The sequence below is a fragment of the Vombatus ursinus genome, unplaced genomic scaffold (assembly GCF_900497805.2).
Source record: "Vombatus ursinus unplaced genomic scaffold, bare-nosed wombat genome assembly UNPS02005659.1, whole genome shotgun sequence".
Lineage (NCBI taxonomy): Eukaryota > Metazoa > Chordata > Mammalia > Diprotodontia > Vombatidae > Vombatus > Vombatus ursinus.
Window position 1 is genome coordinate 9047847 of NW_020945437.1, and position 15170 is coordinate 9063016.

The 15170-nt window shown below is 38.0% G+C and overlaps 1 protein-coding gene across 11 annotated transcripts in view; it reads left to right on the forward strand.

Annotated features, from left to right (window-relative positions):
* The window catches only part of SYTL2 (synaptotagmin like 2), a 147556-nt gene that overhangs the window by 117793 nt on the left and 14593 nt on the right, over window positions 1-15170 (forward strand). For 8 of the 11 annotated variants that reach the window (XM_027848265.1, XM_027848267.1, XM_027848269.1 and 5 more), the window contains 5 exons: window positions 4135-4254; window positions 6223-6392; window positions 8393-8495; window positions 11684-11854; window positions 14179-14257. In XM_027848265.1, coding sequence (XP_027704066.1) covers window positions 4135-4254; window positions 6223-6392; window positions 8393-8495; window positions 11684-11854; window positions 14179-14257 — 643 coding nt within the window. Of the gene's footprint in view, window positions 1-4134; window positions 4255-6222; window positions 6393-8392; window positions 8496-11683; window positions 11855-14178; window positions 14261-15170 lie in introns of all 11 variants that reach the window. The other 3 variants (XM_027848268.1, XM_027848262.1, XM_027848263.1) reach the window with 2 other exon arrangements.

Sequence of the window (15170 nt, forward strand, 5' to 3'; positions counted from 1 at the left end):
ATGAAAAGCTCATGTTTGTGAGTTATCTCATGCTAATTGCATCAGTTCTGGAACACTACAGAACTTCAGCAAGAAACTGAGCCAGTAATCCACACAGAAAACCCCAAGTGGATGAAGAATATTTTATGATGTGCCATTGGAAGGGCAACCCATTGAATGAGCATCAATACATCCATGTTGGAAAGGACCTACAGATGGACAGTGAGCTTGACTGAGGAATTGAATAGAGGGACATCAGACAGGACTACATTTGGGAAATTGTATCCTACTTTCTTTTATCCCAAGATGCTTCCTGATAACAAAATCCTACTTGTCTAATACCAGTATCCTCCTCTTGATAATCACAGATTCATAGAACCTCTTGAGTTGAAAGAAATCATCTCATCTGAACTATACCTGACCAAGAATTCTCTCTATATCATCTCTGATAAGTGATCATTCAGCCTTCAGTTGAAGGCTTCTAATGAAAAGAAAACCACTAAGTCTCTATGCAGCCCATTTTAATACCTAATACTGTTAGGAAGTTCCTCTTTACGTGAAGCCTTGATCTGCCTCTGCAACACTCAGCTGTTACCCCTAGTTCTGACCTCTAATGGCAAGCATTAAAGATCATCAAATCCCTCAAGACAGATTATGGCCTTTTTCAAATCTTTTCTAGATTAAACCTTCCTTCAAATCTCAGCTAAGGTCCCACTTAGTCCTTTTCCCTCTGAGACTTCCTATCTCCAACTTAGCCTGTATATATTCATTTTGCACATAGCTGCTTGCCTGTTGTCTCTCTTTCACCCACCCCTGCCCTCTGCTTAGATTATGAGTGCCTTGAGAACAGGGACTATGTTTTGCTTTTCTTTCTATCCCCAACACTTACCACTGTGCCTGGCATACAGTAGGCATTTAGTAAATTATACTTTATCATTTATCATCCCCACTTCCTTGAACCCATCACCATTTAGTATAGTTTCCAGTCCCCTCACAACCCTGGCTATCCATTTCTATACTCTAGCTTTTCAATATCCTTCCTAATGTTCCTAGCAAAGATGTCTACTGTCACTACTACTTTTTAGCATACTATTAGAAATATCAACATGTAGGGGAGGGTATACTAGAAGATACAACTAATAAAAATTCCTATATATGGTAGAAAGGAAAATATTAAATATTTAAAATGACTCCAATATGAGACACACAAAGACCTATATCAGAGGAAATATAAAATTTTCAAGTTGATTTGAATGAATAGATAAAGATACCTTACTCATGGTTGGATAGAATGATAAGAAGGGTACTCCCCCAGTAAATTTACACAATTTAACACAATACCTGTTAAAATCCCAATGGAGTATTTTGTAGACATGGGTAAAATGACAGTATAATTTGAATAGAAAAGACATAGACAAGAATACCAAATAGTCTATTGCAGTGGTGGTGGTGGTGGTTGGTCGCAGGGTGATGATAGAAGGGAGCAAGCTAATAGGCTTTACAATTTATTATATGGTTGCAACTGTTTAATGCCTACTACTTGACTCAAAGTAGACCAACTCATGGAAGAGACTAAAAAATTCCGAAAATAGAGCATATCATAAAAAATTAATATATGCTGAACTTAATAAAATTGAGGGGGAAGGGAAGGAAAAAAATTAATGAATGCTCTTAGGAACATTGAGTAACAACAGGGGAAAATTTTAGATCTACAATTCATAAATTACATCATTATAAATTCCATGCAGACTAATAATTATATGTATGTGCTCATATATATAGTAAAATTTTTAAAAAGATAAAAATAAGAGTATTTTCTACCACTTAAATGTAAAGAAGAAACTGTTTGACTCAATGCTAAAAATGTGTATCTGGGACAAGTTGTGTTCAATTACGTAAAAATAATTTTATGCACAATGAAAATCAGTGGAAGTAAATGAAAAACAACAATGGGAAAATTACTCTTAATAAAGGTGAATGCTTAAAGCTAGATTTTTTGAAATGACCAGAAACTCTTAATCTCCAGTAGGCAAATGGCCAAAGCTTAGGATAATACAAAAGGTAAACATTTTGGAAAATGTTCAGCACTGCCAGTCACTAAAAAAGCATATTGTAAAATACCTTTGACGCACTATATGTCAACATGCATTAAATTAGCAAAATAAAAATTATCAAACTCATCTGGCTGTGAATCATGGAACATCATAGTCTCAGAAGAATCAGAATTATAGGTAACCCTAAGGGCAGATAGGTGGACGGATGCATGGTGGGTTAAAGAACAATGATGACTTGTACGTGGGATGTAATAGATAAAACATCATTAAGGATGTATAGGACCAGAGAAGACATCGGGACTGAGAGTTAAGAATAACAGATGTGTAACGGAGGCCTGGACTAGCATCCAGAAATGAAAAGAACCGGAAGGTGGCCTCCAGTACATCAGGTGAATCCTTGACAAAGGATTTACATCAAGAGGTAGATGAGAATTGCAGAGGATGAGAAGGCCTGCATAGCTTGTGACTTGTACCAGGATAAGCAATACACCACTGGTGAGGTCACAGATCCATCAAAGTGTTGAATAAGAAGGAAGTTGTATCATTAAGCCTGAAGTGGTTATTGGGGAAATGAAAGTGAAATAGGGTCATCTCTGCTATTTCCTTTCTCTTCAGCTCTGGACCTATTTAAAGAACCCTGGGGAAAAAGACAGGATTTTTGTTGTACCTTTGTACAGAAGATGTCTCTTTTTTTTTCAGTGGTGAATTCCACTCTTCCCTTTTCCCCCCTCTCACCCTGTATGAGAATTGGTTTCATAGCATCGACCCTGACTGGCATCGCATCAGTCTGTTGGCATGAACTAACTTCTTTCTTTAGGAAAGTATTTAGTGGATTCCTCCCCCCACCTTACCTTTATTTACCTAACTGCCTCTTAAATTCCTCTCCCAAAATAGGAGCTCACATTGGAAGGTTAACCAGAAAAATCAGAATGTGTGAGCCAGAAGGAACCTTAGAGTGCCATCTAACCTAAACTGTTTCCTTTTACAAATGAGACCTAGTCAAGGGAAATGATTTACCTGAACTCCCATGGCAAGGTAATGGCAAAGTCAAAACTGAGGTTTCAGCACAGTGTTCTTTCCAATGGTCTGTGCTGTGAAAGAAACCTACGAGGGGGTAGTACTATAAAAGCTTGTATGTAGAGATCCAGTGTGGTCTAGTGAATAGGACTCTGGACTTGGAGTCAGGAAATCATTTAACCTCTGTGAGCCTCAGTTTATTCATCTTTAATGAGGGCATTATACTCTATGGCCTCTAAGGTCCTTTCCAACTCAAATCTGTCTATAGACATATGCATTTAGTTGATGGTAACTCACGAGTTTAAGACATGTACTGAAATTAGCATTATAGATGCTTTCCTTTCCTTGCCCCTATATCCCTAGTGTTTTTCCCTATAAATTTCATTCCTCAAATTCCCAATCTCTGAAAAAATATTTTAAATAAGCACTAAAGTATTGATTTGATACTTTAAAACAGACATGTACCATCTCATGTAAGTTAAATGTATTTATTGCTACTTTTTTTGAATTTCAAATACAGTGGGTGTGTATATATAAGCATAATAGTATATGTAAAATTTTTTAAAAAGAAAATGGGATTAATCTAGGAATAGATTTTTCCCCCAGTTTAGACTCAAGTAAATGATTTGGTCTCTAAGTTAAAGGACATGTTAATAATGAAAGGAATTAAACAAAATATTTGTTTCTTGACCATGACCCTTGAATACTCTCATTTGGGGTAAAGTTAATTAATATTCTATATAGAAAATAGAAACCCTGGAGGGTAGAACATAGTATGTTAATGCTGCATAATGGCATGACCTTTGGGTCCTCTCACCTTGGTTCTGTCCTATTGGTGAGGCTGTCCTCCAGATATTTCACTAACTCAATCCCCTTGGATAGATTTGAAGTGAGAGGCTCACCTTATATTCAGTTCCTCCCCATGGCAAACAGTATTTAGAGTGAGTTTCCAAAGTACTTGGGAAATGCCACAGAGCCATGGGATTCTAAGAGATAAGACTTTAGCTCTCTACTCTTCCACGTGGACTCTGACCACAACTTGCCGTGGCCCTAAATAACTTCTGCATTATGTGATGTCTTGTAGAGTGATGACAGAGAGACCGATACCGCATCAGAAAGCAGTTACCAGCTTGGCAGACACAAGAAGAGCCCGAGCTCTTTAACCAATCTTAGCAGCTCCTCTGGCATGACATCACTGTCTTCTGTATGTAAACAAAGGCTCAGTTCTAATGGCTCCCAGCTTTTGCGCAATCTTTCGTTGCTCTTTCCCTGCCCTCTGTAAACCAGTGCTGCTTCATTTTGCCATTCCCTTAACCCCAAGCACCAGAATGCCTTTCTGCTTGGCAACTGGCTTCTAACCAGCTAAAATCTTTTTTCTTGGTTGTGCATCAGCTCCAAAAGAAACAGTTCCATTTAAATGTCTTTTTATCTGTATATATCTCAAAATACTTGACTTCAGATGGCCAATAGTATTAATAATTAATATTTCCTGTATGATGCTTGACAAAGTCACAGGGAAGCATCCTTTATAGTGTGTGTGAGTATTTATTTGAGTGCATGCTTTTGTATATATGTGTGTGTTAGTGTTGCCTGCTTGGCTGATCGTAGGCTTGGCAGGTATTTTATTACAGGAATTAGTTGTTGATAAGGATCTGAATGGCCCCATATTGATCAGATAGCTAGCATCTAGGTTTATGCCATCATCAAGATTTTTTTTTTTAATTTCATGGGTCGCTTTTGCCATCTGGTTTATTCCATGGACCCCCTTCTCAGTATAATTTTTTAAATTAAAAACAAAAACAAGACAAAAATACATAGAATTACAAAGGTTAGTGAAGATAAAGATGTAATTTTTTCCCATCCAAAGTTCACAGACCCCCGAAATCTATTTATGAATCCAGGTTAAGAACTTGATTAGATATTGTGGCAATATCTAGGGCAGCTTCCCCTAACTCCTGAGGGTCAAGCATCTTGAACTCCAGACCTTGGAGCACATGGATAGAGATGAAGGGGGATGATGGCATGGCAGTGATACCACAGGAACACTCATCACTGCATTGTATTATGACCTTTTCTTTTTGTTTTGATTTTGGTAATCCATGTGTATATGTATGTCTGTGTATCCCTCCCTTTAAACACTTAATTTTTAAAAATTTAGAGTTATAGAAAAGAAATTTTGGGGTGATTCATTCTTTCATAGGGTTCACAGTAGGATTCCAATCAACATAAAGCTCCCCTAGTACATTTAAGAGATTCAGTTCAATGTAGAAAACATTTTATAAGTGCCCACCATGTAACAGGCACTGTACTAGGTGCTGCGGACCCAAAGAGGAAATTCAATGCTACCCTCAAGTATCCTACAATTCAGTAAGAATTAGGAAAGAAAGAGTGGAACAGGGGAGGTGATAATTAGAATGATAAGAAGTTGATTATCATATAACTTTTTCAGACCAGAAGAATCTCTTGCCTAAAGTGATGGACATTTAGCTAGGTATTATGAAATTTCCAGGTATGCCACTCAACTGTGCTTAAACTCTGATTGACCTTGGATTTATTGAACCTTACTTTTGTTGAACCGGTTCCTATTGAATCCCTATCAATATCAATCTGTTTGCTCAACTCCTGTGCAATTTTTAAACTCCTTCCATCACTTATCCATTATTCATTATCATTCCTTCCTGGACTTTCAGAGTATAAGCGCAGTAAGCAATTTTTTAGACTTAGTGACTTGCTAACATAGTGAAATTCCTCCCTGGCAGCTTAGAAATTTGATATAAGAACTTATGTCACTATGGTCTATGTCTGGTATATCTTGTATATTATCTCTTTGGCCATTAAAAAAAAAAAAAAGAATAGCCCTAAAAATAGGCCTATTTATAACCACATGATTTTTTAAAGCTTGCTTTCAAATGAGCCATCCTTTATATAACTATCTTCTTTTAAAAAAAAAAAACTATATGAAGTTCACCAAAGTGCATTAGAAATGCTAACTTTTATTTCTTTGTGCTTCATGTTTGGTTTGCTGAGTTGAAATCTTTCCATATTCCGATTGAAATACATAAATGATTATCTTGCCTACAGATGTATATTACACCCAACAAGGGTTATTTCTAAAATTATTTTATGTGCTCAGAAGCTAAACTGATGAAAATCTCGTTTCTGGTGCCTTCAGGTGAGTGGAAGTGCAATGAGTGTTTACAGTGGAGACTTTGGCAATCTGGATATTAAAGGAAGTGTTCAGTTTGCCATTGATTATGTGGATTCATTGATGGAGTTCCATGTTTTTGTGGCCCAGTGCAAGGACTTAGCAGCAGCAGATGTTAAAAAACAGCGCTCTGACCCGTAAGTGAATTTTGGAGTTTCCTGTGTTCTATCAAGTTCACAACACCTTGTCTAAGTAGGAAGTTGGGAGAAATGATAGTGGCAGTGTTTCCATTTTTTTTAAATTATCTTTTAGGGAGCTAAATCCAAGAAAGAAGTTTGAAGAAAACAGTTTATAGACTTATTTAGGACTAAACTCCATAATCCAAACCAAAACATTTTAAACCAATGGGACTTTCTAAGGACTTGTTGAAAAAATAGTCAAACCAGGGTCAAAATCAGAGTGGGGGGCAAAGGGGATAAAAAAAGAGTTGAGAACAGTCTGCTTGGATATGTCTGAAAAGAGACTTCACTTCAAATAATCAATTTTGTTACACTTAATTTCAAAAGGAATAAAAATGCTGTTGTCCTAAAATACAGCCTCCGCTAAAATCCAACTCTGATATCTCCCTGTGATATGGAGGTGAGCCTTGGTTTAAAAATTTGTGCCAATGGAGCCCAAATTTTGGCAACATATCAATCTGGAAGGTCTTTGAATCCAGGCCTGGTGACAGTGTGTCTAAATACAGCTAGCCCTCAATTAGTGTGAATAATGAATCCCCCAGAAGTGGTCAGCAAATAAAAATTGTCACAATTCGAAGTTATAATGATATGAAATATGGTAATTGGTTCCAGTCCAATGGAAATGTGCAGTATGAATAATGCAGTCACCTCTAAGGATTCCTTATTTGCAAGGAGGCTCATCTCTAGACGGTTGGCCATGAGGTGATGATCCTTCTTTGGCCATAGCCAGAAAAGGTGGAGGGTAAAATGGATAGATAGTGTCATGGAAATAAACATCAACTTGGACAGACTTCAAGAGATAAAGGATGATAGAAGGGCCTAGCATGCTATGATCCACAGGGTCACAAAGAGTTATACATGACTGATCAACTGAACAACAACAAAATTAGAATGTTATTAGGCTGCCTCCCAAGGTGGGGAGACTCTGTGATCTGAATAGCTAGAGCTGTTCACAAAGTAATGAAGTATTGAAATAGTGAGAAATTGAGTGTGGAGTTTTCTCTTTCATATTTTAATTATGAAAATGTCATGTGATCCGCTCAACCCATTTCTTTGGGTTCCTTGAAAGAAGAGAGGAACAAGTTTAGTGAACTGCATAATAACTTCATTATTCTGCTTGATGCCATCGTGCTTTCTGGTAGGAGACCTTTTTTTTTTCCTTCTTAAAGATCTAAATCAAATTCAAAAGTTTCCCAACCTTTTTTTTTTTTGTTAAATTAATGGCATGTTAGGGAATACTTTATTAATGGTTAATAAGAGAAGCATGTGATATTGCTAGATATTTAGGTGGCTCCAAACTTCTAGGTATAGTTACCTCTGGTTTTCTCTGCCCCAAAAAACATTGTAATCTGACAGAATCATAAAATTTCAAAGGTGAAAGGGACTTTTGCAACCCTCTTGTCCAACTCATACCTGGAAAAAAAATCTTCCTACAACATACCCAACAAATAGTTATCCAGCCTTTGCTTGAAGACCTCCAGTGAGGAAGAACCGCCACCTCCCTTCTATTTTTGGCTAGCTCAAAGTTTTAGGAATTTTTTCCTTGTTGTTCATTCATTTCAGTCATGTCCAACTCATCGTGGCCCCATTTGGGGTTTTGTTGGCAAAGATACTGGGGTGGTTTGCCATTTCCTTCTCCAGCTCATTTTACGGATAAGGAAACTGAGGCAAAAAGGTTAAAGTGACTTGCCCAAGGTCACACAGCTAGTAGGTATACATCTGAGGCCAGATTTGAACTCAGGAAGATGAGTCTTCCTGACTTAAGGCCCAACACTCTATCCACTGGGCCACCCAGCTGACCTTACACAAAGCCTATGTGGGCCTTTGCATAGCTCCTACCCTTTGTTCCTGATTCTTCCCTTTAGGGCAAGAATTCTTTCTATTTCAACTATTGAAAAGTTGGATGAGGAAATAAAATCACCATTTTCTTCTGATCACCTTATCTCTTCAATTTCTAGATATGTAAAGACCTATTTGTTACCTGACAAAGGTAAAATGGGCAAGAAGAAAACACTTGTGATGAAGAAAACCTTGAATCCTGTGTATAATGAGATATTGCGGGTGTGTATGGATAGAATTACAATAATTGTCATTTATGTAACATTCTGGGATGTATAAAGCTCTTTACCTACATCATCCTACTTGATCCTCACAATGATCCTTTGAGGCCATCATTTTACCCATGAGGAAACAGAAACTGAGTGCAGTAAAATGACTTGCCTGAAGTCATATGGTCTGGAATGGGATTTGAACTTGGGTCTTCCTGATTGCAAGTCTAGTGCTCTAAATCATAAATGATAATATACATTTAAATTCATTCATTTGACAAATTTTTATTAAATACATGTGACATGCAAAGCATTATACTCAGTGCTAGGAGAAATAGAAAGTTACAGTCTTGACGGGAAGTGGCATAAACAAATCACTCTAAATGAACCCACAATAAGGACTGTGTAATGTCTAAAAGAGAACTGATTTAAATGACTGGGGGATCTCAGAAAAGCTTCTTAGAGATGATGGCATTTGAATGGGCTTCAAAGGTTGTGTGAGATTTCAGAGGGAGGCCAGGGAAGGCTTGTGTTCACAGGGCCCTGGGAAAGGCACAGAGAAAGGAACGCTTGGGGTTTTTCTGGAACAATTCAAGTAGTTCGGTTTGCTTGTGGTATAGAGCAGTACTGACAACTACAAAAATGGGGGCCATTAAACCTTGCATAAGGATCCTGATGGGCTGCCCATTGACTTAGAAGGTCACATATTAACATTTTCTATGTTCTATAGTATTTTAAAACTTTCATTCAATATTTCCCCGTTACATTTTAATCTGAATCAGGCTGCATTCACAAGTGTTGCAGGCAGCAATGTTTGACATCTCTGGTGTAGAGTGTGTGGAATTCAGGTTTTTTGGAAGTATATGATACAGATAAAGCAGTCAGTTCTGTGGGTCAGAATTAAAAATTAAGGGGGCAGCTGGGTGGCACAGTGGATAGAGCACCAGCCCTGGAGTTAGGAGGACCTGGGTTTAAAGCCGGCCTCAGACACATAGCCCTGGGCAAGTCACTTAACCCTATTGCCTAGCCAAAACAAACAAAAAAAATTAAGAGGAAAAATGCCTTTGAATGAAAACAAAATGCACAGAAATCTAGCCAGGTGAAGAAGGCTAAGCTGAAACGCTGGCCACTAGGTTAGTGTTGTGTTGCTGTAGGTCTCATTATCTTCCAGGAAGGAAACGGTCAATTCTTAAATATCTGTGTGTAAATCATTAACCTTGTGGAAAATATTAAGTCACAGACCAAGAAACTTTCCCTGGCTTCTCTAGATATGTCTCTGGGACACTTCCTCCTACCCTGAGCCAATGAACTAGATAGACCAAATTAAATGGCCTAAGCTAATGCTTTAATTAGTAATTAAATCTACTAGAAAAAGAAAACAGATAACTGACTTCCAAATCCAAGTATAAGTGGCTTGGGGATTTTTCATACCGCCACTTATCTCGAATCTTTCCAGAGATAATCCAGAACTCATTAGATGGCTCTAAAGGACAGAGTACTAGACTTGGAATCAAGAAGACCTGAATTTGAATTCTGCCTCAGACCCTCACTAGCCATGTAACCCTGGGCAAGTCACTCAACTTCTTCTTGGCCTCAGTTTCCTCATTTCTAAAAAGGGGATAATAATAGCACCTCCCACGGTTGTTGTGAGGATCCAATGAGGTAATACAGGTAATACAATGAGGAAATCTTAGGGTAGTTTTAAGCTATTATGTTTAAGCTACTAAAAATAAACATGTTAATGTTTAAGCCGTTAAAGCTTAAAAACTTCACTAAGACCATTGTGACACCCGGTATATCCAAAGCACATAAGTTGGCTTTTTTTTTCCCCAAGGTAAGATATGACCCTGGGAAGCAGAAAATTCTTATTTTCTGGTTGAAAAAAAAGTTCATTTTCTCATGTGCAAAATGAAAAACAAAAAAGGTTTTGGTTACCATATGGATTAATTGCCTAGGACCAGAGACATGTAGTCCTTTAAATTGCACCAGTAGCCCTTGTTACCAATTGAGGCATATATATATAGATAGATAGATAGATAGATAGATAGATAGATAGATAGATACACACACACACATATATGAATATGTATGTATGTGTTTATATATACATATATGTGTATATGTATGTGTGTGTGAGAGAGAGAAATGAAAAACCGAAGAGACTGAGTTTCTGGGTAATTAATTATTAATTGGGCTAACTGATAATAAATTTATGGTCAATGGTTTCTCTCAGAAAGCAAAGACACCTACTGGAGATGCTGAATACCTTAATAAATATTTAGAAAATGAGGTCCCCCTGACAGGTGAAAATCAACTCTGATTGGTGAACAGTTAATGAGGGAGTGAACTTTCAAATGAGGTGGACTGAAAGCCCTCTCTTTCTGAGAAGTGACTTGATCATGAGACTCAGTGACCTCTAGTTATCTGGACAAAGGAATCCATCTCTATCCAGACCACCCTGCTTGGTTTTCTCCTCTGTGAGCTGGGTTACCCTAAATTCCAGTGGAGGGGGGTGCAGGAGCATAAACTTAATGCTTTAGGGCTGGAATTCACCTAGATTAGATTCTGTTTACATGATAAACAGAAGTAAGTTCTTCCTGCTTGGTGGGGCTCTGCCCAAGATCTAAGAGCGTGTTCTCAGGAGGATTTGGGCAATCTCATCTATCAGTAATGTCCTTCAGAGGCTGACTGACTTACAGGGGCTGGTCCCTGATTGAGGAATTAGAGAGAAAAAGCCTTAATCCTAATTTAATAATTGGTTATAATATAATGGAAAATAATTTCTCTGTGTGTGTGTGTGTGTGTGTGCACGTGCACGCACACACACACATAGAGGAAAAAGAATTCATCTTTTGAAAGGAACAGATTTCAGCTACAGGGAAAGAAGCATTGTGTTTAACCTAGCTTTGGAACACCAGCAAGACTTGATATATTATATGTGAAAAAAAAAATCTGTTCTATGTTGATGACTTTCTTTCTCCATCTCTGCCATCCTTTAACTTTTGTACTTACCAACTGTGTGACTACAGACAAATCTCTTTGCCTCTCTGAGTAATACGGCAATAATGATATACACCCTAACTCCCTGACAAGATCATCATGATGGAGGTGTTTTGAGAATGGCAAAGCACAATAGAAATACAAGTTGTCATTGGTATGAAAAGACTTAAACATTCCTAATTCTCGCCTTGTTTGCTGCAGTATAAAATTGACAAGCAGAGCCTGAAGAATCAGAAACTGAACCTCTCCGTCTGGCACCGGGACACGTTCAAACGCAACAGTTTCCTTGGGGAAGTAGAACTTGACCTGGAAACATGGGAGTGGGACAACAAACAGAATAAACAATTGAAGTGGTATCCTTTGAACCGCAGGGTAAGTTCTGAGTTAATTCGTAGCATTCTGGTTTGGCAGCACTAGGAGATACTATGGTGGTGGTGGTGGTCAGTCACTTCCGACTCTTCCTGACCCCTTTGGGGTTTTCTTGGCAAAGATACTGCATTGCCATTTCCTTCTCCAGCTCATTTTACAGATGAGGAAACTGAGGCAAACCGGGTTTAGTGACTTGGCCAGGGTCACACAGCTAGTAAGTGTCTGAGGCCAGACTTGAACTCATGAAGATGAGTCTTCCTGACTTTAGGCCTAGTGCTCTAACCATTGAGTCACCTAGCTGCCTGATGCTCCAGTAAAACCTGATTGATAGACACCCAGTTCATTTGTCTTTGGCAACCTTTGCAATCAGAAAGAGAGTTAATTTCTTTACTCTTGTACTTTTGGTAGTAAAAAGGGGTGTCTAGAGGACCATGTGGAAATAGTGTTGGATTTAAGTCAGAGGACCTGGGTTCAAATCTTGACTCTGTTACTTATTGCTTAAATGGTTTTAGAAAAGTCACCTTCCGTGAGCCATAAAAAGAGGGAGTTGGACCAGATGATCTTTAAGGGCTTTTCCATTCCTAAATTGTAGTGAGTCAACATGGTACACAAGGTGAATACTTTTAGTCTTCTCAAGCAGACTTTCAGCCCTTTGGATGCCACACATAAAAATATGTTAATGAAGAACTCAATGGAACTGACCTTGGGTTCCTGAAAGGATCTTCCCTCTTCTTACCTGTGAAGCTCACATAGGTCCTGCCAAGGTAGAAAAACTCCAAGTTCGCATCTCGTGCACATCTGCCTTTCAAGAGCCGAGTGGATATATTCAGATTCGTTAGGTTATGAGCTCTTCCAGGACAGGGACTTTGAGATCTGGTATAACTAGGCTACCTTCCTTTGCATTTTTTTCATCTATTCCCTTGATATTCTTGACCTTTTGTTCTTCCAGATGAATTTGGTTGTGCTTTTTTTCTAGCTCTATAAAATACTTTTTGATAGTTTGATTGGTATGGCACTGAATAAATTGATGAATTTAGGTAGAATTGTGATTTTTATTATATTGGCTCAGCCTACCCATGAGCAATTAATATTTTTCCAGTTGTTTAGATCTGATATTGTTTGTGTGAAAAGTGTTTTGTAATTGTGTTCATATAGTTCCTAGGTTTGTCTTGGCAGGTATACTCCCAAGTATTCTAGATTGTCTAGTTATTTTAAAAGGAATTTCTCTTTTTATCTCTTGCTGCTGGACTTTGTTGGCAATATATAGAAATGCTTGTGATGATTTATATAGGTTTATTTTATATCCTACAACTTTGTTAAAGTTGTTCATTATTTCATCTAGTTTTTTTTAGTTGATTCTATACTGTAACTTTGCTAAAGTTGTTAATTATTTCGTTTAGTTTTTTAGTTAATTGTCTAGGATCATCAAAGTATACCATCACATCATCTACAAAGAGTGATGGTTTTATTTCCTCATTGCTTATTCTAATTCCTTCAAGGAATGCAGAGTCTCTAGGAATATAAGAATAGGAGGGAGATTATTCTGGCCATGGGGAATAGCCAGTGCAAATGAATGGGTGATGGGAGATACAGTATTCTGTTCAGGGTTCCCGTAAAGGGATTTGAAAGGGATGAAACTTCATTTGTATTTTAAAATAATATAGGTTCAACTATTTAAAAAAGTATTCTCAAATGCTAATTTGTTACAGTTTTTACTGGCTTTCTTCCATTAGGACAAATTAATGAGTTGAATTTAATTTTGAAAAGGCCACAATGTACATTTACTGTTCTCTTTTCCTGCCTTATAGAAGCAGTAGGCGATAAGGAGAGCTTTGTATGTTGGGTTGTGGATAGGGTTGAACCACTTTCATGTCAGAGAATATCTAACAGCAAAATTTTTTGCTGTCATAAAAGCAAGAAAAGTGAGGGCAAGGGCAAGAGAGAGGGGCTCAGTCTGGGTCCACCCACCTTAAGTATATAGACTTAGAACAGGGGTGGGGAACCTCTAATAAGGATTTATTCAGTAAAATTTGGATTCAGTCAAAAGGCTTCACTTAAGGACCTAGAATGCCACATGTGTCCCCACCTACTGACCTAGAGGTATTTAATTATGTTTTGCCAGATGTTAGATGGGAGGAGGGGACTGGGGTTTTTTCCTTAATATTATGAGAAATTTTCAATTTAGAGCATCCATGTACATGATTTGCCTCCTTCAGATCCAGTATGGGACGGGTTTGCACCTCTAACCTTGCACCAAAATATATCTCACCTCAGGTGAATTACAGACAAGCTATGCTTGGTTGTCATCAATGTTTATTAATTTCCAGACAGCACCAATTGCCGTTGAAGCAGAAAACAGAGGTGAAATGAAATTAGCCCTCCAGTATGTCCCAGAGCCATTCTCAGGTATGTACTTCTGTACATGATGATTCTCTTGGTTGGATTCATTCTAGCCTCCACTATCACTCTCCACACTGAACTTCCAATGCATGTGTTTTGGGTACAGTCATGGATGTTTTTAGCAACATTTTCCAGAAAGTTATCCACAGCACAGGGGACCAAATTACCTTTGAGGATAACATTGGTCTTACCTGTGATGTAATGATACTGGTTATTAGATGCAGGGAACATCTCTGCTTCATACTTAGGCCTTATTGGGGATGTTTTATTTCTTGGATGTGCTCAGGTGCTGTTATTAAAGGTCACTTAACAACATGGTTGTACATTAATACCTCAGATAACAGAGGGGTGTGTTTTCTTCTATTGGTGACCGAAAGTAGAAATTATGTAGGTTCCGTAGGGTAAAATTTCATTTTCACTAAATATTCATTAAGCACTTACCATATGCAAGGCACTGAGGTTACAGAAATAGAAATTGCTTGATCCTTTTATTAAGGCTCTAGTGAAGGGAATTTGACCAAAACAAGAGGTTGAACTAGACAATGTCTAAGGTATCTCTGAAATTACATGGGTCAGTCAGTCATGGCTCCATCTTTCCTCACATTTATGCTTATTCAATTTCACTTTGTTCATTCTGATGCATTATTCTAGAACTTCAAACTTGCTTTAGATCCTAATTCTTACATCCAGTGTGTTAGTTCTCACAACAGTTACAGATTCTCTTAAGTTGGACCTCAGAAGCCTTCTCATCCAACCTGTGCACAAGAAGTGGTCACTTAGTTATTTCTAGTGAGGGGAAGCCCCCTCCTTCACCTTCTCCAGTTCCCGAGGCAGCCTGTGCCATTCCCAGTTAGCTCTAATCTTAGGAAGGTTTTCCCGGCATCAAGCCTAAATCTGCCTCTCTCTACCATCTGAATTT